The sequence below is a fragment of the Myodes glareolus genome, chromosome 15, assembly GCF_982192425.1.
Source record: "Myodes glareolus chromosome 15, mMyoGla1.1, whole genome shotgun sequence".
NCBI lineage: Eukaryota > Metazoa > Chordata > Mammalia > Rodentia > Cricetidae > Myodes > Myodes glareolus.
This window is the reverse complement of record NC_142040.1, coordinates 36,660,008-36,683,576: the sequence shown is the minus strand read 5'-3', so window position 1 is coordinate 36,683,576 and position 23,569 is coordinate 36,660,008. Positions and strand designations below refer to the sequence as shown.

The following is a 23,569-nucleotide window of genomic DNA, read 5'->3' as shown; positions in this document are numbered from 1 at the left end:
TACATTGAGCTGTAGTTTTCCAAATGGTACTCTCATTAAACCTGAGGTTCTATTCTAAATAATAGTTGGCTTAATTAACTATACATCAGCAGGGAGGAATGAGCCAAGTCCACATCACCATGGGATTACCATCCAGATATCATTCTGCAAGGGGTTGGGGTAGGAAAACATAAGAATACACATTGCGCCATTCTATTTCTATGCAATCCATAAGCATAAAATTATACCTTGTGATTTTTGAAATCGTAGTGAGTGTCACGTGTAGCAAGGAGTGGACAATGGCTCAAAGTGAAGAACATCCAGTTCTAGTTCCTGTTAAGACTAGCGTTCCAGAGCTGGGATTACAGATATGGCTTTTGTGAATTAGAATCACCATTCCCTTTTTGATTTACAATGTCCAAAAGGATCATTTTTAATATACACTCAGAATGGATGAGATAATCAAAACACTGTCACCGACCACATGTATATGATATTTGAGATGTTTTCACGAGAGCCACTTCATCTGCATGCAAATGTCAGAGGTTGTACAAATCAGGGCCATTGCAATGACAAGCAGCCAAAGGACACCAAGTAATGACCAGCACTTTCTCCAAGAGCTCAATGCAGCTCTCAGTACATCCTTCCAAACAACCACCACTAGCTTCTAACCGACCCTTAGTTATTACCATCTCTGCTTCACTGGCACCTCCTCACACAGGGGTGTCTTCCTGGAACCTCATTGTTGAATATGACTTATCTGGATTAGCTTTCTCTGTGGAAATGCCTCACTGTGAGATGTGCCCAAGAATGTCTTAGGGAAAAGAAGCCTTGGTGGGCTAAACCAGTTTCCAAATGAATAGCTCTTGTTTATTTAACAAGTCACACCAATTCTTAAATCTGGAAAGCGCCTACTATATCATTTCCTGGGCACATACCGGAAGCCAGCCCTGAGTTGAACACAGCAGGCCTGACTTAGTTAACGAGCTAACAGAGAGATCATTGTTAAAGGCAAGGTTGTAGAATCTTAAAAAGCATCTGTTGAAGAAAAAGGGTGTTATTTTCTTCAGTGGTGGAACTTCTGATAAGATGCCCTTGTACCAGTAACTAACCTCCCACCCACACTTCGACCAGGAACTCTAAACTCAGAGTATCACACACAGGGAAGGTGTGAAAGTGGGAGGGGCTTGCTTAGAAGAAAGGCAGCTGGGAGCAAGGGAGGAGGATGAGAAATGGTACTAGAAAGTGAAACCGACTAAAGTGTATTATATAAATGGAGGAAAGTGTTAAAAAAATTAAAAAAGTAAAATTAAAGAAGCTCACTTACTTTTTCAGAAAAGTATATAATGCATGGAATTCTTTTTGTGGGTCACAAAGTTTGGCTGAGTGGTTAGTAGACCTTGGCTTCCTCTTTTGTAGTAGGAACAGAATGAAGAAGTGTCAACAGATCTGCCAGGAGGACTTCATGGGCTCATTCTTATAAATACTGACAATCACAGGCACACAATAAGACTTTAGTCAAGCCAAGTGGCTACATTTGTTTCTGACAAAAGTATATTAAGAATCCAGGACTGGCCAGGTGGTGGTGGCACATGCATTTAATCCCGACACTGCCACAAGGCAGAGAGAGGCAGGCGGATCTCTGTGAGTTCTAGGCCAGCCTGGTCTACAGAGTGAGTTCCAGGACAGCCAAGGCGGTTACACATAGAAACTCTGTTTTGAAAAACAAAACCAAGTAAAACTGAACAAAAAAGGATTCTGTCTATGTGTTGCTTTCATTGATTAATAAAGGAACTGCCTTGGCCTATTGTTAGGGTAGAACTTAGGTAGGCAGAGAAGACAGAACTGAATTCTGGGAGGAAGAAAGCAGAGTCAGAGAGACGCCATAGACCCACTGCTGGAGACAGACATTCTGAGACTTTGCTGATAGGCCATGAACTCATGGTGATATACAGATTACTAGAAATGGGTTAAATCAAAATGTGAAAGTTAGCCAGTAAGAGGCTTGAGCTAATGGGCCAAGCAGTGATTTAATTAACACAATTTCTGTGTGGTTATTTCGGGGCTAAGCTAGCCAGGTGGCGGGGACAAACAAGCAGCCTGCACCTTACAACAAAAGGAATCCAGGACTTTTGGCACACACTCAAGAAGTAGAGACAGACGGATCTCTGGGAGTTCCCTGCATGCCCGCTCTTTACAGTGAGTGCCAGGCGAGGGCTATATCATGATGCCATATCTCAAACTAAAAACAACAAATAAAAAAATTAGAAGTTATATTAGGAGAAGTGAATTTAGATTTTCAAAACATGAATTACAGGTATCTACATAGCTGTATGACTTATAGAAATTTACTGATCAGAGCTCAGTTTCTGTTGTGGGGTGAAATGACATCTCATCTCATTCCTTTTAGGGGATTGCTGAGACCTTATTCTCTGCAAATCCCTGCTTTAGGAAGCTATGGGAAGTAGTGTGTTGGTTCAGCAGATGAAGACACTTGCTGCCAAGGCGACCTGAGCATAATCCCTGGGATCTATGTGATGGAAGGGAAGAGCCGATTCTGGTGAGTAGTCCTTTAACCTCCACACATGATCTGCCCTGTGCTCATGCATGGGTACATGCTTTTGCCCCTCCCCCAGACTCCATCTACACAGACTCAGGAGAGAAAGAGAGAGGGAGAGAGAGAGAGAGAGAGAGAGAGGAGAGAAAGAAGGAGGAGAGACAGAAAGAGAAATGTAACTTAAAAACTGAAGTTACGCTAGAAGTGTGGAACAGGTCGATTTCACAGTTCCAAGCATAAGTCTTAGATTATATTAAAGTCTACTACAAATAATAGTAAAATTCAGCTCCACACATATTCCTGAAGTAGGTACCTATTATAGTAATCTATTATTAAGCTATCAATCTAGTAGATTAGTTTACAGATATCTATTTCATTTCGAAACACATTTTAGAGTTTGAAAGATTTTCTTCAACAAAACCATTTACTATTTGAGCCGTGCTATTGGTTCGAATAGCTATTCTTGATCTTACTTGACCAGAAATGTTAAAGACTAACAAAACGTTGCCAGCGGCTAGCTGGGGTTAGGGGTGGGGAGAAATAGATTATAGGTTACGCTCTGTGGTCCCATTTATTTAAAAGAGTTTATGGTTCTCCAAACTGGTCCAGTGCCGGAGAGGAAGAAAACAGTGCAATTTACAGTCTGACCAGAGTAGGAGGGTCAGCGAGTGGCGTGACTCGGGAGGAACGGGCTAGCTCTCTGAGGGATGGAGCTGTGCCAAAGTCCATGTTCTATTTCCTACACATCTCCAGGGTCCATGGCAGAAGGATTGGGTGTAAAACCTGGGAGAGAAGGCCGTCAAGTAAGCAGAAAGAGGAAACTTGTTCTCAGATGCACATGTGAACCGGAGACACTTGGCCTTCTATAGAGGACACAAAGGGAAGGATACGTAGCAAGTTGCTGAACATGTTCTGTTAATATCTCCAAGGGAAACCAGGTACAGCTAAGTGCAGACATTGAGAGAGAACGTTCCAGCAAGGGCAACAGCAGAAACCACACAGAAAGTTTAGCTATAGACAGACCTGGCTTCCCTGCAGCTGTGGGATTTTATTAGCTCTGCAGCTTCAGTTTTACCCAATGCAGTGGCTCTGATGACACCAAGTTTGATGTCACACAAGTAACAAATGCTCAGTACACTGTGGCTATCAACCTTATTTGGTTCTTATGCAATTGCTTTAGGAGACTTGGGAACCACAGTCCCTAGCTGGCTGGTGGTGCAGCCATTGATCAGGTCCCTGCTGTTTTGGGACAAAGCTGCAGCGGCGGAGAAAATGCTACAGCCAGTAGAGGCTTAGGCCGTGACAGAATGCCACTGACTGCAATATGACATATAGTACAGTGTCTTAGCCTAAGTCACACAACATTGTGTAAATCCCTTGACACAAAGAATACGTTCTGTGCCACATTGTAGTGGGGGTGACATCATGGATACTTGGAATTACAGTCTTCTGGAGTCTACACGTACATGGATGTTTCACATAAATTAATTACACAGAGTTGAGTGATTCACCTCGGATGTCTTTTAAACGCGAGGAAAAATTGGGTACAATGGGGCCAGTCTTATCTAGGAAGTTATGAAAACAATCATATACAGAAATTACATCTAATGAGACAGTTAATGAATCACAGTGGTGTCATTCACAATTCAGAAAGAACATTTTAAGATACAGAATGAAAAGAGGCTCGGCACACCAGCTTTCAAAAGCCAGAATAGAGACACACCTTATCCATCTCCCTAGCTGCTGATAACCAGGGCCGATAGGTTAAAATTTAAGCAGGGAGATTAGTATTAAGTATAAACAAGGCCTGCTGGTCCTGTGGGTTGAAAACCTCAGGACTAGGGTGGGAGTGTCGGCGGCCCTCTCATCCCAGCACTTAGAATAATGAGGAAAAAGGATGTGAATTTGAGGCCAGTCTGTGCTATATAACAATTCAAGGGCAGCAGAAGTTACATACTGAGACCTTATCTAAGAAGAGAAAAGTCAACAAACTAACTAGCCAACCAAATAACCCCAAACATCAGGAGTGGGGGGGGTGTGTATGCGTGTGTGTGCGTGCGTGTGTGTGTGTGTGTGTGTGTGTGTGTGTGTGTGTGCATTCTTACTGGCGGCTTCTAACTCAAATGCTCATTATTCAGTAGTGTGATTAAACAGAATAGGCCGCTAGAAGGGTAGAAGGCCAATCACTTGGGAATCTGGTAGTCGATTATCAAATACTTGGAATTTATGTTTCCCCGGTTGCGCTAAGAAACCATACCCACAAGTCCTGTGGTTCTCCCAAATCTTCATTCTTCTGAAGCAGTTCCCAGTTTATAACAAACCCGACTATACAGACACTTGGCAGCGAGGCATAGCTCAAGCCTAGCTTCCATTAGTTACCACTACAGTTATGTTTAACAGTACCTCGGCCTGGATCCCTGTCTTTGTAACCACATGGTGCCTCAGCCTGTCCTTTAGCCCCTTACCTCTGGAGAGATAGTTGTTTACGCTGTTTTCTTTTGTATTTGCTTATTTAGGACTTGTGTGCTTAAGACTGCCATAGTGTGTGTATGGAGGTCAGAGAACAATCGGTTCTCTCTTTCCATCGTGTGGATACTGGGATTGAACTGAGGTCAGCAGGCTTGTCATCTAACATACTTGACTGCCAGTAAAGAGTTAGAACTTTTGGCTGAAGTATCATCTTCAACTCCTATGTAAAATTGAACATATAATAAGAACTTTTCTTCCCTCTTTCTTTCTTCCTTCCTTTCTTCTCTCCTCTTCCTGCTTCTCTCCTCCTCCCTCTTTCTTGGACAAGGGCTTACAATGTAGACCCACTTTAAAGTGCTGAATCCCCCTGCCTCAGCCTCCTGAATTCTGGGATCACAGGCCTGTACCTTGAAACCTACCCAGCTCTTACTTTGGCTTTTGGTAAAGACTGAGTATGGTCACTGTCTTTCTCACTAGCTCTTCTGAGCATCACTAAGGTACCACTGTCCTGGCTTCATGCAGACCCTATAACCTCTGTAGGTCCAGCATTACTATCATCCAGAAGATCTATGTGAGTCTCTCAGGCATCGTTCTAAGAGATAAATGCAAACTCCACAAAAACCTCATTAAATTCTTCATCTGCAGCTTCATCCTCTTTTGTTTAATCTTACAAGCACCAACTGGGGAGACCCAGTAGTAACCATCCTAATTTCATGATTACATTCATGTCCCAACACCTTCTGTTGCAATAAATCCCGTGCTCCGATAGGAGTGATTGCCAGAGGAACTAGCAAGCAAGCTATTCCTTTGGTTCTGATAAAGTCAATTTTCAGTCACAGGGTCCAAACCGTCATACCCTCAGCTTGATGGGGAAGAGCTAGACCTAAGTGCTGCTACACACATGCAAAGAGCTGTCTCCCTGAGGAAAGTACCGCACAGGGTGCTATTTACTAGAAACTTGATCCATTAGAAGGTAGAAAGAATATGGACAACCTCAGTTACGATAATCATATTGAAGATGCTCCTTCTTCGGAAGCATTCAGTCCTAATTCGGCATTTTCTTATCAATCACCACGATCAATTCCTGACCTGTCAATCACACACAGCTTTAAAGAGCAATGATAGTCTCTTTCCTGATAAGTCTAAAGTAAATTTGCAAAACAGAGACATGAAATAATGCAGATCTTAATTAAATACTGTATCTATCTCTACCTAACTATTCTGCAGTTTCTTGTGAGATGTGTCTATGACTCTGAGGTCTTGCCAGTTAGAAGTTCAACCCAGTTCACGAGGCCCAGAACATGCAAAAAGAGAGCGGCTTGCTAGGGTTAAGGCAGTGTCCTGTAGACAATAACTGTAAATGAGTAAGTTTAGAGGTCTTAGCTTAGTGAGTTCAAGCGACATTCTGTGGGACCCTGTGGGCTCTTCAGAGCTGCGGAAGTCTTCAACTAGGGGTGTGCCCTACACTACAGGCAGCAGGGACTGCTGCGAGCAGGAAAGTCAGCTTTATTCAAGGATGAGCCTCCTGACATGAATTTGAGGGAAGATGTGGGAGTGGGGAAAGGGTCATGAAACTGCACTTACATATGAAATTCTAAGAAAAGAAGGGGAGGCTGCAAGATAGGGAAGGGTTCAGAAGGGAGCAAAGATACAAACTTATCGCCTAGTTTATTGCTGTTGTTTTTAACAGAACATTTTCTTTTTTAATTGAAAATAGATTTTTTTCATATAATATATTCTGATTACAGTTTCCCTTCCCCAGCTCCTCCCAGTTCCTCCCCACTACCCCACCCACCAAAAACCACACCCTTTCTTTTTTCTCTCATATGAGTGCTTTTACTTGTATGTATCCCCCATATTTATGCTTTTAAAATATGTGTTGTTGCAGGATATTTGTACGTGATGTAAAAATAAATTGCTGTGATTGATTTAATAAAAAGCTGCGCGGCCAATAGCTAGGCAGGAAGAGGTTACATGGGATTTCTGGGGACAGAGAGGACTCTGGGAAGAAGAGAGGCAGAGATGTCATTGGGAATTTATAGAATTTGGACATATAGTACAGACCAGAGGTCACGGAGCCACTAGGCAGAATGTAGATTAAAAAATATGAGTTAATTAATTATAAGAGCTAGCTGGGAAAAAAAAACTGAGCTAAGGCCAAGCTTTCATAGTTAATGAGTCTCCGAGTCATTGCTAGCTGGCAGTCCAAAGGAAAATCCGTCTACATGTATCTAAGCATCAAATGCACCTACATATAAACATGTGTCTCCTTTCAAATACACACATGTACTTAGTCAAGTCACATGTCACATGTCAAGCTGCTGGCTGGCTCACCCTACCCTTGCATGATGTGGATGAATAGATTGAGCCATAAAGGAACCAAGAGGCTCCTAATACGTAGTGCATGATCGAAGCAGGAGTTTATTTTCTGAAACCCTCCAAACTTATGACACGAGAAAGGCAACTGTATCTGCAAATGTGCTCTGGGCTCCTCTTGTTAGGTTTTAGACGACACCCAAGGCGTCCCAGTCACTTCTAAAAGCAGTCCATCTCGAGGCCTGCTGCCATACAATCTATTAATGGAAGCAATTGAATTAAACAGATGTGCCACATGGCCCAAACAGCAAACACTTCGCGAGTCATCACCCAAGCACGCTGTTCGTATGTTGGAAACGGAGTAACTGTGCAAATTCCATGTGCTGTCCCCCCCCACACAAAGTTTCTAAAATAAAAGACACAGGTGGGGAGATCAGATACCTCCCAAAGCCAACATTTAACAGTGCGAAACTCCACCCACTCTTAGACATTGTCCTCCCTTTCCCCATCCTATCAGAGCTCGTACAGAACAGAGTTAAACTTTCTAACACAACCAGAAAGATGAACTTTGGCTCAGTATGCCCCTGGGTGAGACATAGGTGACCTTACTCATTGCCACACAGACTGGAAGGGCTGAAATGATGGAGCTACAACGGCCTTTCACACAGTTCGCAACACTAGCCTCAAATCCATCCACCACCATACTCTGGAAAAGAAAACTGCCACCAGTTTGTGGCACACTGAAGCTGGACTCACCAGATGGCCAATTCTGTAGTCACTAAAAATTCTAACGACACAGACAGTAGAGGAAAGCAACCTGCTGACCCGAGAAGATCATTAGCTTTCAAATGGACACACTTGGGGTCCGCTCCCCCGCTTCTCTGGAAACTGCGATTTACAGGGTCTTGCCCATGTCATTTTCTCATCTGTAGACTTTAGATATTCCCATTCCCTGCTTTTAATGGTTTACAGTGTTACATTATATGTTAAATTCCCCAGTGCTTGCGTTCATGAAAGGCCCTCTATGAAACAGAAGCGAGAAGTGGTGTTGCTAGAGAAATAGGACAACCGTCATCTGTTAGAGTCGTAAGCGGAGGACAGGAGCAGCGTTGGCATCTCTGCACAGCATGCAAGCTACATTGAAATAAGAGCAAATGGGAACGAGCGAGGGGGCTATAATTAAGTTCTCCATCAACATATTAATCCATGATGCTGTATCTCTTTTTTCTTTTAAAATACTCAATTATAAAACTAGCCATGCTAGTCTAAGCAAATGTGTGTGTGTATGTGCGCTTCCCCCCTTCGTGGTCTTCAAGTCAAAATAACAGTGTTCAACCAGACTAAAATTTTATGACCTTAGGCGAAGAAAACAAATAAAAAAACCAACGTGCAATCATTTATTGGTCTGAGCTGTGACGTGATTCAGAAAATTTTATCAGTTCTTTTATTCAGATGCTTACCAATTTTGAACCCTGAGCAAACTTATATATATATTTATATAATAGAATATATTTTTTATATAAGGAGATACACACACACACACACACACACACACACACACACACACACACACACATATATATATATATATATATATATATATATATATCTTAGCTTGTTTAAATTCAGAACCTCATTTTAAACCAAAGTTTCCTGTGTGCTATTTTACCCCATAAAAAAGAGGCTACGGAATACAGAATTACAGCGAAAAGTCTGCAGTCTCCCGACTTCTGTTCCTATCTCTTTTACTCTATAAAACAATCACTACCAAAATGTTGGAATAGAGCTTCCATGCCCTTTCTCATATAAGTAGAATTTTATATGTTCCAGGATCAGCTTCAAATTTATTTCATAAAACTGCAGTCATGTTTAAGGGCTGCAGCTCTTTCACTAGGTTACATAATGACCTTAACTCTACCAGCTAACACTGGAGTTTCCTGACAGCTGGGAAAGAACCAAGGCAGTTTTATTAACAAGTGGTTACTTGTGTTTTGAAGGCTAATTAATAGTTTTGTCCTTTTACTTAAACTAAATCATGCATCTTAATTAAACTAATAAACGTTCTTGGAATATGCTTATAAAAGAAGTACTATAACAGTTTCAAGGAATGAAATCATATTATTTTGCTAAGAAGGAAATCAACATTTGAGACATGTAAAGTTCAAATATTTATGGAAGTGAACTAGAGAGAACTAGAGCCACATTTGGTGGCTAGAGAGATGGTTCACTAGATAAGAGCACTGGCTGTTCTTCCAGAGGACCCAGGTTCAAGTCCCAGTACCCACATGACAGCTCACAACTGTCACATTTCTCCAGTTCTGGGGACCTGGCACCATCACGCAGACATAGATGCAGGCAAAACATGAATGCGAATAAGAATAAATAAATCTTAAAAAAGGGAAATGTCATATTTTAATACATAGAGTTTGAAGAATGAATAGCAATATTGAAGCAACAGGAAATGAAATGCAAAGCCCTACCAATGAACTTGCTATTTTTATTACATTTATGAGAACAACAAAGTTTATATATCAAACTTTTCTCAACTCATGCTGTAAAAGTGTTAAAGGAATGTTTGAGACTCTGGGCCATAGCCACTTTCTGCTGGAATATGATGTACCGGGGTATTCAAGAAGCAGCCATTGAATGAACATGCAACCCTTTTTATTTAAACTTAAAACCTGTGACACACATTACAAGAACACCAGTAGAATAATTTCAAGGGTTTTTTTTTTTAATTTATAAAGTTTCAATTTTAACAAAGATTGACCTTTTCAGTAAGCGGCATAAAAGGAGAGTGTGAAATACTATAGATTTGTCAGGCAATCACTTATGACCACGCCATAGGTCTGGGCTAATTAAGGCAACTGAGAGTGGATGGGACACATGGAGCAGCAGATAGGAAGAACACAACAGGCAGTCATCGGAAACACTGGATACGAGCTTAAGACAGGTAAAAACCTTCTAAAGGTAATGTTTGGGTTTGGGACATTCCAGAGAAAAGTAGGCAGATTTGTAGTAAGTGGGTCAAAGAAGTTACACAACCAAAGCAAGGTGGTGTAGTCAAAAGATGAGCTTCCTAAATATATAAATAAATAGTAACTGGAATGAAAAAAAGGATAAAAGGTAAATTAACAAGTGTCTTTCATTTACAAAATTTCAATTATAAAAAGACAAAATGGCTTAGGACCTAGAATGCAACATCGCCCAGCTAAGCTTGCCAAGGCTGATGGAGAGGTAGAGAGAGAGAGAGAGAAATGTCAAAATTTAAGTAATGGAGCATGAGTGTGTGTACATGTGTGTGTGTATAGAATGGTAGAATTATGTTTATTGTCTATGACACCCTCAGTCTAAGTTACTTGAACTATACAGTGATATATTCAGCAGTTAATCAGTATTCTTTGGTTGATGTAAGCTTAACCAGAGACGTTTCTGTAGTGCCCAGCTATAGTAGTTAGGGATCACTAGCATTTAGTGACATTTAGTTATTATACAAAATCACTTTGATAGCAACGCGATGCAGAAGCTTAGAAGTTAAGTGGAAGGACAGAGTCATGAAAAAGTCAATATTTTCATGTGTATTTTGGATTGTGTCTCTACCTGTTGGTTTGTCTCATACAACTTAACAGAATAGCTATGGTCAAAAATAGTCTGGGGCAATCAGTGAAACACAAAGTCTGCTAGTAACTACTTCCAGTTGCAATAAATAAATTATTGTCAACTGAGCCCTGGAGCTAAAAATAAGCCTCAAAGCTATTTGTTTAACTGAGATCTTTTTTCTTTTTCACTTATTTGGGATTATAAATCAGAAATGTGTGAAACCCACTTATATATTGACTGCTTATGGTAGTGGTTTGCACCAGCTAAATAAATTTATAAAAGGATTTTAGGCATTTCCCAGCAACTATTTTGTAGGGGGTGGTTGCCAGAAAAGGACCTTGCAAGTATATCACCAGTTATAAATTTTCATTCAATCAACTCATAATTATGGAATATGTTCTTTGAGTAGAGCTGACAAATATTATAAAAGATATATTGGGTTTTTGAATTTATTAAAATTCACAGAAATACAACTGGGGGGGATTTTTGTGTCCAGTCTATTTTCTAATATAATAGCAGGGAACAATTAGCTACCCACGTAAACAAGAGTTAGCTATCCTATGCAAATAATTCACATATTTAGATGTGAGTTTGTTTGCTTACATAATACATCCTAGGTTTTACTGATTGCCCGATTCCACCTTAGTCTTTGCTTTTATTTCCCTTGTCCAATGTGATTGTTCCTACATCAAAGAAGTGAACTGAATTGTTCATTTACAACTCTTAATGTAAACATTCCATAATATTTTCCTCTGAAGTTGCCATAAAGAATTCTTTAAAAAGCGAGAAGCAAAACTAACTTTAATAGAAAGATTTTTTTTTAAGCATTGTATGTGTATGAACATATCAAATTAGAATTAGGGGAAAAAGAGCAGAATGTATATTAGATTAAATAGAAATGGACTTATATTTCATTAAACTAGAACTTTTATATTACCCTAAACATATTAATAAATAAAGATGAGATGACTGAATGGCAAATACTTGATGTGGGTTTAGCCACATGGTTTTGTGTTCCAGGTGCTTTTCTATTAAGTCATGAAAGCTTTCTAGCCTCGTTAACTCCTAACCTTTGCCAGCACCCAAGGCAATCTTTGCAGTACTCAAAAAAGGTGACAAAACACACCACCAAATCAGATGTGAGAGCTGGTAAGCTTCATTTTTAAAAACCACCACTTTCTTCCCTTCCTTAAAAGTGAACTCTTAGATAAATTGCTGTGGTCCACAAGGAGTTAAACTTAAACACACACACACACACACACACACACACACACACACACACACACACACTCTCTCTCTCTCTCTCTCACACACACACACACACACACACACACACACACACAAACACACTCACACACACACCTTTTCACATAGGGCAGGTTAAGGAGGGAAATAAAGAGGAAGGGAGCTGCCAATTAAATACATCCTTCCCCAAAGCTTTAGCATCACACCTCAAAAGCAATTACTAAGTACTTGAGTTGTAAGTCAGTCTTAAAGGGGAAGAGGGAGAAAGAAGTAGGGGGAGTAGGGAGAGAAACACGTTACCAAACTGCCTCCGTAGTCCTCAGGGAACTTGTGGACCTGGATCTCGGCTTCATAATAATACTCATTTTGAAGAGGGGAGACGGAGAAGGAAAATGTTCAAGTCTTCTGATCAATACACATCAGCTAGCTTGCCACAAAGAAAGCTTTGAAGGTTTTCCAGGGTCAGGGAGGCTGCCTCCAGTCTCAACTCAGTGTTGCAGGCAGCAGGCGGGCTTTCCTCCTTCATGCCCAAGCCCCGGGCTCTTCCGAAGGGAGTTCCTTCTCTGCCTGCCTTGCCAACAGAGGAACTGGATTTTGAATCGTTTCTCCATCTGGGTCACAAGGGAAGCCAGCTCAGCGAATGGGTCACTTAATCTCCTTTTTGCAATTCCATAACGACGGACTTAGAGGTTTTCCCCCATGCACTCACTCAGGTAGAAAAAAAGAAAGTGCCTGGCAGCCGGTGACACACAGAGGGCGAGCTGTCAAGGAAGTTTCAGTTCAGGGCGGCCAGCCGCGGGTGGGGGGGCGACAACAGACAATGCTCTCCGTGGAGGAAAGGGGGTCGCAGGAGGAGAGCAGCTCGGTGGGCTGGGTGGGTCGAGGTACCTGCCAAGCCAGTTTCCGCTGTGTCCCCTGAGGACTCCCGCTGCAAGTCTTTGTGAATGAGAACTATCCTCCAGTCTCACCCACCGGGCAGAAACTATTCCTCAAGGGCTGAATGACGTCTGTGAGAAGGCAGTTCAAAACATCGCAGGGAAGTGAGAAAGGGGGAAAAAAAGCGCCCAACCGGGCCTGGTCAATTGCTGACTTACAAAGCAAAGGGGCGGAACTCTGAATCCAGAAGGCAGGAGTGCAAAGCGGCCACGCAGATGGCAGAGCTAGGAGACTTTCAAAGCCAAGCCCTCCTCTCGAAAAGCAGCTGTCTGTGCTACTCCTGGGAAACCTTCCTCCCTGAGCACCTTTAGAAGGTACGCACCCCTAGCCACTGGAGTTTCCTTCTTTATCAAATACAGAAGAAAGTGCCACATGGAATCATGGAACATTGAGATTTTTCTTCAAGACCAAAGTTGAGAGGATTTGAGGACTTAGCAGAAACTCATTTCCAACACATTAAAAAAAAAATGCTTTAGGTTGGTGTAGAGATGTGGATGTCCCTTGGAAGTTCAGCAAAGCATTCTGGAAACAGACACCCTTGGATGAGGAGCTGATGGGGTATTTATACTGAAAAAAAAAATCTGCTGTAACCTTGTAGGGAAAGGGACTACGTGTACTCTTGCTATTTTTTAAACCTAATTTTTAAAAATAATGACATGGAAATGCCATTGATTTGCATATGCAGGCTTACATTGGCTAATCCTTAGCAGTCCTTCAGCAAAGTATGAAGCTTTGTATCCTCCCCAACCTTTCTTATTTTCAAGAACAGAACCTGCCCCCCAAGTGGCATCTGAAATAATTGGTGACACAATGCTAACTGATGAGCCCTGAAGTCATATACATATACATATATATACATATACATATACGTCAGCAATCCTGAATGGAACCAGGAGGTAGCATTTTATATACATTTGTGCTTATAAATATGTGACAATCATAATCCAAGGAAAAGAATTTGAGAGGGAGTAAGGGAAGCATGGGAGCGGTTGGAGAAAGGGAAGGGGGTATTGTAATTATATTTTAATTAAGATTTTCAAAATATTAAGAAAAAAAAAGAACTCTTCTACCATGGTAGCTACACTACAAGCTAGTTCCAGATGCTCCAGCGGCTTACAAAGGAACATTCCCCTCGCCTTGTCTACCTACCTCTCTGGACATTTACACAAAGGATATATGTTCCTCTGGGTATGCCAACTTCAATTATGTTGGAAGGGGAATTATCAAGTGAAAATAAGCATTCTGAATCTTCAGTGACATTAGCCGTGCCTGGCTTCTCTAGTCTGACGTGAACTTGGTATTTATTTAGCATTTGGAGACAGGATGTTGGAGTGTGGCTGACCCACCCAAACAGCCTGGAAAATTGATGTAGAAAGAACAAAGTCCGGCGGAGACGGGGGAGGGGGCCACTTATTACAATAGCAAACCCTTCACACCTCAGCGTGCATTTTGATTGCGTCCTCTATGGAGGTTCTTAGGCTTCCTAAAGCAAATGTCAATAAACTTTTTCTCACATACTTCTCTCCAAAAGCCTTTCGGTTTTTTCGTACTGCCCAGGGACATTTGGACCTTTTTAGTCCCGACCCAAGTCTACTGTATTCCTCATAATTCTCTATATTTCATGCAAGCTACCTAAACACATATTTCCAGAGATTCCAAAGAAGCTAAGGAAGCGGCTAGTCTCACGTGTGATGGGGGAAAGGGGTGTTTAGGAAGGTTTAACTTCTTAATTTTGGGACTTTGAAAGTGGCAGAGAGGAGGGAAAGTTCCAGCTCAAGTATAACAGCTCCTCCTCATTTGTGAAACCGTTTTTCTTGCTTTAAGGTTTACCAAACATTTTCTGGATGTCGTTTACAAAGACAACAAGAACCAGAGAGCACAGTGTCTGAGCCCTGTGTGCTGAGCTCTCCAGAGGCAATCACCCAATCACCCCCATGGTCTTGGCTCCCCTGAGAGGACGCTGTCCCAGGGAGATTACTTACTTTGCTGCCACACCCTTCTTTGCCACACAGGCTGCAGAAGTAGCACCTGTGACTTACTTGTCGACACTTACCCCAGAGTCCAAAAACCTTTCTCAGAAGGCCCAACCACCTAATGGCTGGGCCTCTATGGAACACCAAGGTCCAGCCCCAAAGGGGCACATGCACATCCTCCCCACCCACCCAGAAACAGGTCCTAAGCCAGAACTCTGAAAACACATGCAACTAACCAGATCCATGGAATGGCATAGCAATTTTGTCAATATAAAGGAGAAGCAATACGTCTCTCTTCAGCAGAGATCTGTGGGTTTTTTTTTTTTTTTGTAGGCTTCTACTGCTAACAGTAAAGGAAGTGACCAAATTAAAATAAAACAGAGTGGTACTTAGCTCTTGGTTAAATGCTGTTCCTATTCTATTTTTTTTCTCCATTGAAATTTCTAAAATACAATTTGGACATCTGTATGCCTTTTCCAAATCAAAGGGATACAACACCCCTGTTTCACACAATGCGTGATAATGTACAGGTAGGCAAGGATGCCCGGGTGGGGAGAACTGGCCTTATGAAGCACATGCCTTTGTCTACAGAGTGTGGGGGAGTCACAGTTGATGAGAAGTTGCCATTGTCTCCGCTTCTCTCATCTACTTGGTAGCATAGTGTTGTGTAGCTCGCCTTCTAATTACGTGTTACTGTCCTTTGATGGATTGTTAGGGGTGGGAATATTTAATGGGTCCCCCATCTATATCTTGTTGAATGAAACCACCATGAAATATGATGTTCTTCATATTTCATTCATTTGGACACCGCCTATTTCCTCCATATTAGTGACCCGCTTATATTATTACTGATATTTGTATCTATGCTGACTCATTTTTAGAATTTAAGCTCAATTTAGAAAGTACTTTTATCTATTCTGAAAATGGTCATTATGTTGTCTCCAAAATACAACTGAACACTAGCAGAAAAATATTATTTTCAAATTACCTAACATCTCTCAAATACAGCTACTAGAACCCACAATGCCCTGCAAAACTCTTGAGGGAGGGAAATCTCCTGCATTCCAATAGACTGGAGGCACCTGCAGATATGGTTTATTTCTCTTTTCATTTAATAATGAGTGGAGCTGTTGAAACTGACATTTGTCAATAACATGAATTAAATATGAGACATTAACTGACACCAGCTCAGGTAGATATTAAGGAGTGATTTTTAACCACACAATCTCGTTTTTCCCAGATAATCTTCACGTGACATTGTCCTGTCTAACGACTAATTTTCTGTCTTCTTAGTAGACTTCTACTTTCGGATTATGGTAGACCCCATCCACTTTCCAGACTGTCAAGCACGGATGTCACAGTAGACCCATATTCTGAGCTAACTGTTCAAGCCTCTCTTATGTAATGAAGTTCTGACCTACAGATATGTCCAGTCACCTCCTTAGGAAAAATGACCATGGATATCCGTTATCACAGTTTCCTGGCATTCTGCACTGTGTCTGAACCTTAATGACCAAGTTACTTTGAACTCTTGCAACATTTCCTTGTTATTGAGAAGTACCATGTCATTTTCTTTTTGTGGAGGGAAATTTTGAGTTGCTACTTATTGGCCTTTATCTAATTACATTTACTAAACACACAACAAGAGATTCCTAAATTATCAGATTCCTAGGAAGCCCAGAATACTATATTTTGAAGGTTACCTTTAGACTTCTTGCTTTTTCATAAAATGTCATTTTATAAAGTTATCAGCATTACATGTCAATTCCTTCCTCAATGCTCAGCATGTTATACTCCATATGTTAGGTTTTAGGTACTGTATATGTTCTTAAGGACCTATCACATCCCTTCAAGGGAGATATAAAAATAGTTTCATGCACAAAACCAACCAATATTTTGTTTAAAAAAATTTGAGCTACTTATAGTTTATCTCAAAACTTTTCTCCACGGTGTGTGTGTGTGTGTGTGTGCGCGCGCACACACACACACACATGTGCCTATAACCACAGCCTTCTCCTATGTCATTATTTGTGGGGCTACCCATTTTGGCGCAGTCCTATTTTTCTAGAGCAGGATCTATATCCACTTATAATTGCTTCTTGTATGAGAAGAGATAGTTCTGGAGATACCAGCAATCCATTTCAGCACAATCGTTTAGTTCTCCTGTTTGCATGAGTGCCTTGCTTCCTTGGGCTAGTATCTTTGAATATGTTCTTTCTGAAATGAGAAGCAATGTAAACTCTCCATGCTGAGAAAGGGTAAGGGACTGTAGACAGGAGCATATTATATACCCATCATTATTTCCTCTTTATTTGAAATCAAACCTCTTCTAAGTTTTATTTGCAGTATTGGGGGGGGGGTAGATCAGCCTTCTCCATTGTGTTACTCTTTGGTTATACCATTGTCCATTTCTTTATGTGCTCATGCACGCACACACACACACACACACACACACACACACACACACACACACACACTGGCTAGGAATTGTAGACATCTCCTAACTTTCCCAAAGTGTCCTTTTTGTTGCTTTACTTTGCTTTCCTTTGATGGCACTAACTAACTATTACTTTGATTGGTCATTTTAGAGAAAATCGAGAAGAGCAAAATCTATTGTCCACTGTAAAAAGTGAGAAACACGTAAGATTCATTCAAATCATCACTCTGTCTCCCACAGCTTAAGTACTTTAAACTTTTCTTTATCATACAGCTACATTGGGACCTCAAGTATAGTTTAATATTCCTTCATCATTCTTTCTAATAATGTGTGGGAGTATGCATTTGCATGTGGGCTTGTGAGTGTGGGTGCTGGTGCCTGTGGAGGGCAGGGTTGACGGATACCCTGGAGCTGGAGTTCCAGATGGTGTGGTACTAAGAACTGAACATGGGTCTTTGGGAAGAATAGCAAGGGCTCTTAACTCCTGGACCACCTTTCTAGTTCCTTAATAGTAATTTGTTATTGTTATTTACAGTTTAACTTTTCTATGTACATTGTTCAGTGGTGCTATATACATCTATACTGCTGTAAGGCCATCTTCATTACCCATCTCCAGATATCACGTGGCTAACTGAATACTTGTGCCCATTACACACTAGCTTCCTAGTACCTCTTCTCCTAGGCCCTGGCAACCATCATCTCTTCTTGTTTCTAGAAATTTGATTAATAAATATTCTGAGTGGAACTGGATGGGATCTCAGAGTTATTTTCACCAATTCTATATCAGTTATTTGATTGACTTTGAAGATGAAACATCTTTGTCTTGACCAATGCTTAGTATTTTAAGACACACACTCCTCTGCTATTGTCTAAATATGTACATTTTTAGTGCATACCATGATAATAGTATTGCAACACCACCATTCTGAGTTTCTAATGATCTTCTATGTTTAATCAAGTGATTTCTAACTCCTGATATCAGTCCCAAAATATAAAGCAAAAATAATACATATTATGTAGACTATATATTAGAATAATGTAAATATTTATTTGTATTTAGTTTATAGATCATTGCTACAAATGGGGCCTTTCTTTTCTAAAAATGTGACAAAATTTATGGTTTTCATTAAAATCAGGTTTGAAAGATAACCTATCAAAACTGTTCAAGGAAGTTCCAATGATAATACAACCCCTCAAGTAATAAGTATGAAAAAAAAGTAAAATCCAAACTTTCTTCAGAGTTCTGTAATTCCAACATCTCCCTGCTCTCGCAAAGGGGAGTGGCATGTTAGTGTGGTCAGCTCATCCCTTGCACACATTTCAAGCACCTTTTCTTAAACATATAACATCTGCTCTTTGAGGCGATGCTTAGCAGTTAGAAAGAGTCTCTCGGGTACGGTAAGAAAAATGACGCAGAGTCAGGCTGTCTGAGTCTAATGTCAAACTCTCCCAAGTACTGATGGTTTATCTCAAATACTGTTTAACTTTCTCTCTATCTCTGCTGCCTCAGCTATGAAGTGGAGATAAAATAGAATTTTACGAGGATAAAGGAACACATACAACTTTAGCACACTGCTGGATGTATACCAAGTACTCAGTTGAATACTCGCTATTAAGAATAGGCTTGGAAAGAAGAACCAATGTAATTGCGAGGAAAACAGGTCTAAAACTTGAAAGTGTATGATGCTATTTCACACAGGTATTGTATTAGTGTTTGGATTAAAATCATTATCTTATGTTTTTATCTTAGTTTACACCCAAAGTTCTGATTACCTTTATAGAATTCATCATGTTCAGTATTCCCATCTTCCCTTTTCTACAGCAAAATTATTTCCCAAATTGAGTTATCTTTCAAAGATATGGACAATATATTACATTTTCTGATTAAAAAAAAACATGCTGTATTTCTCACAAAGTCCCTTCCATTCCCCTTTGTGTAGGAAATTAAAACTTCTACTCTGTGCCCACCATCATTCAGCATCACCAAGGCCATAAATTTTGAACAGATGTTTCTGGAAAATAGCTACCTCTCAGATTCTGTCAGGTTGATGCACAAGCTTGTCCGCCCCTAGCCCCACCCTTCCCTTCAGATGTGTGTTGGTCCTTCTCTGGCAGGATTACTCCTCTGGCTTCTCTCCTCCCCCAGACATCAGGGCTACACTCCTTCAGGAGTGCTGATCCTCTTCAGACTCACTAAGTTTGACCTAGTCACCCTAGTTTGACTCATTTGACCTAGTCACTAGTTGGGCGCTAAGGAACTCAGGCTAACAGAATCTGTCCCGAGGAGATGCTTAGATCCCCATCCCCGTAATGTTGGGAGTTTCCTGAAAGCAGGCTTTGTTTCTTCACTTTTGTGTTTAGTGTAACTACTACTGAAGTTATAGTTTGACTGCTGGAAACTCTACTGCTACTCTAGTGCCTGGTTCTCAGGTTGTTTATTTGACAACAGAACAAACCCTTGGTCACCAGTACTGGATAAGCCTTTGACACATCTTGATAACATCTCCCGGCTCTTGTTAAGGGAAGTGGTGCATGAGTATGGTCAGCTCATCCTTGGCCACACATTTCAATATGTTTTCTTTGACATACAACATCTGCTCTTTGAGATGATTTCCTTCCTCTGTATTTTCGTAGCATTTGCTTCATGGCTAGAACTAGGCTTCTGAAACTGAGTCTTGTTATCTTCCTTTTCATAAACCTCTATTCCTAAAAATTGCTTCAGCCACCTTTGTGTGTGTGTGTGTGTGTGTGTGTGTGTGTGTGTGTGTGTGTGTGTTTGTGCATGCCAAAACCGAGACCCTGCAATATCCTTATGATAGAAAACATCCACTCTAAGCAATAGCAATGTGTCGGACAGGGTCCGAGGGTCATCTAGATGATGGCAGTATCACTCTTTAGAAAGGAAAGGTACTTGGCTAGCATTTTGGAGAGATAGCTTTAACCTGGGGAAGCCATTCTCTAATGTGCCATTTACCCAAGACAGTAATTGAGACCTTTTGGGAGCTCAACTCAACAGAAACTTTTTCTAAAAAGTGCTACCCTACAGTTTGAAGGACAATGGAAAAGGGACTGAGTATATGTGGGAGACTAGGCCCCAATCAGGCATCTATTCACTTAGGAATGATGCGTCTGTCTCCACGGTGGAAAGCCTGTATCCCAGTCAATGCTCTCTGATCCTACTTCGAGCCACTAATAACAAAGTTTTCTTCATGGATTAGCATGCCTGCATTTCTGTCAACTTCCAGAGAACACTGTAGACATGCTCATTAGATAAGGGGCCAGCAGTACTTTCCCAGAGAGGCGAATGGAAGAACCAGGACAGAATATGAGCCTTGTCATTCTAGAGAAAGAGAGCCAAAGACCACAGGGGAATCCTGCTCATCCTATGCTGACCAGGCTCAGGGCAAGATGCTGGCTGAGCTCAATCTCTCGACTGACATTTTAGGCAGACCAATACGCTTGGCACCAATATTTCTTTTACCAAATCACGGAGACAGCTGACGTCTAGACAATGTTAAGGGGCACACGCAAGGTCTCACATGGAAACTTAGACTCAGTTACCAAGGCCATGTGCAACCTGAGGAAAATTTGAATCTCAGGATGAAGACACAAATATCACAGGATGCAGCATTTCAATGAAAAAGTAATTTTAACTTTATAATTCTTAATTTATGTCATGTAGTTTATAATGAGCAAAGTATAAGAAGAAATAACCCACTATTTGGAAATACTGACTATGAAAGTGAGTGAGTCTCAGGTAAAAATGGTAGGCTGGATGAGTCAGGATCCCTGCCCTAGTTTTCCCCGGTGTGTTTGATATTGAAAGCATTAAAAATTAATTACTTCCATCGCAGAAATTGAAACTTACAAGTAACAACTTTTTCAAAAAGATGCTTTACGTTGATTCTTCCCTTAAAATGACTAACTTTCTATCCTGCTTCTCAGCACTGTCCACGAGTCTAGCTTATTGACAGTTTTCTTCGTTGTTTATTTGTTCAGAATAGCTTTGGGAAAGGGGCTGCGAACGCCGACGTAGACACTATTTAACCCAACCTTGTCTATCATTCTGTGTTCTTCCGGAAAGAAAGGCAGACTGTTCATTCCGAGGGTTCAGTGGACTCTGAAAACCCACAAACAACACAGGACCGCGGCCTTCAGACAAATGGCTCTGGTGTGTCTGCGGCCTCCTTGGAGAAGCTGCTTTCTCTGCTATGTCTGCAGGAAAGCTGAAGCTCAAATGTGGCACTTGGCACGGTTTCTTCGTGGAAAGCTAAAAGAAGACACAAAGCCAAGTGCTATTTTCAGGGCAGAGTGTTATTCCATATGGAGAGCTTGTATGAAGGCATCCTCCCACCCAGCCTGTGGAATTCAAGTCTCCTTTTTAGCTGACATTTCTGCAGTGAGTCGGATTCCTCCAGGACCGAAACTACTTCCTTTATTGACTCAGAGGCTTCTCACAGAATGGTTCATTAACCTTTTTCTGAAGGATCACCGTAGGGTAACTGCAGATTATTATCAAAGTACAGCCATTTTAAAGACATACAGTAGAAGCTAGTTTTAATTGCAATTTCAGGCTTTGACACCTTCGTGTCCTATTGTTCCTCACAAATTAAAATAGGCACATTCTCCCCCATTATACATTGCTTTTGCTGTAAGAAAGTAATCTGGAACGAGACTGTTTAATTTTGTTTGGAAATCCTGGGGCTACTACTGGATACAAGTAACTAAGGGCAGCCCTGGCTCCTTTTCCGTCATCTGGCATTTCTGGGAATTTTTGTGAAATGAAAAAGTCATCATCCCCCAGGTCTTTATTCAAAAGTAAATCATAAAATTTTTATGAATACTCACTTTCAATGATTGAAGTCGACAGAATGTTATGCTTTGAACACTTAATGAAACTTCTTCCATGCCAGTTTCGCAGCTTTCTTTGTATAATTTTGGAGCAGCTGAATGCATCCCTCCCCAGGATTCAGACATTATAACAGGCCAATGGAAAGATCACCAGGGGCAGGACGGAGCCTGCGAGCCAAGGTGCCTGTTGAGGTTAGCAAGCGTCACGAGGGTGGGGAAGGGAGGATCACTCTGGTCTGAGGTGTTTCATGTCAGGAGACATGCGGACTGTTTCCAGGTAGTGCTTCCAGGGCATTTCAACGCCTCTGAGTTACCTTTGCTAATGAGGTAAAGTAAGGTATCCGTTGGGTGCGGGTTTGCCTTTGTGATACGGATAACTTAAAGAAAATGTTCGGGCGTAGCTGCTACTTCTGAGAGTTAGAAGATACTTAAGAACGTTCTCTTGTTTCATGTTTATTTGTTCATCCGCGATTCTGTAGCTTAAGCTGTCCTCAAACTTAGGGTACCCATGGGACCTCGGCCAACAGCTGGGATCACAATCATGAATTCCTGTGACCACAATTCTAGCCTGTCTGCCCGGCCCTCGCTCCCTCCCTCCCTCCCTCCCTCCCTTCCTCCCTCCCTCCCTCCCTCCTTCTCTCCCTCATTCTTTCATTCCCTCCTCCCTTGCTCCTTTCCTTCCTCTGTTTCCTTCCTTCTTTCCTCCTTTTCCCTTTCCCTCTGTCCCTCCCTACATCCTTCCGCTTTCTGTTTCTCATAACTGAACACATGATATTGCAAGATCAAAGTATCAAGTAATCCTGCTTGGGATATTACACAGGCAAATAAAAAGGGGTTTTAGTAAATCCCCCTTTAAAATATTTATCAACTGGCTTGTGAACCAAGAAACCTGAATCTGGTGGGTGGCCCTGCAGACTGAGTCCACAGGAAAGGACCAGTAGAGCAGGATGATCACCCGTCATCACTCAGTCTCAGGGATGCAGTTCCGAAAGGAGGGCTACGTTCCTACTGCGTTAAGGGAAAAGGAAACACAAAGCAGAGGTGGAAGGGTGCAATCAGGCTGCCAGCGTTGAAAACTCACTCCCATTCTGCTCAGCTGCTCAATGGAGATTGTCAATAGTTTCCTTTGTAATGAACTTTGCTCTCTGAAGACAAAGGGAGTGTGTTGTTTGTGAATGACACAAACTATTCAGCAGAAGTTGGGAT

General features: G+C 41.3%; 1 protein-coding gene across 8 annotated transcripts in view; it reads right to left on the bottom strand.

The window, feature by feature from the left end:
* Pde4d (phosphodiesterase 4D) overlaps window positions 1-23,569 on the bottom strand; it is a 1,387,978-nt gene that overhangs the window by 246,670 nt on the left and 1,117,739 nt on the right. Inside the window, exon 1 of one of the 8 annotated variants that reach the window (XM_048442995.3) lies at window positions 12,467-13,238. The exons of the other annotated variants lie outside the window; for them this stretch is intronic. Within the exon in view, the coding sequence (XP_048298952.1) occupies window positions 12,467-12,531 (65 nt within the window). The 5' untranslated portion in view covers window positions 12,532-13,238. Of the gene's footprint in view, window positions 1-12,466; window positions 13,239-23,569 lie in introns of those variants that run through there. 8 annotated transcript variants of the gene reach the window in all.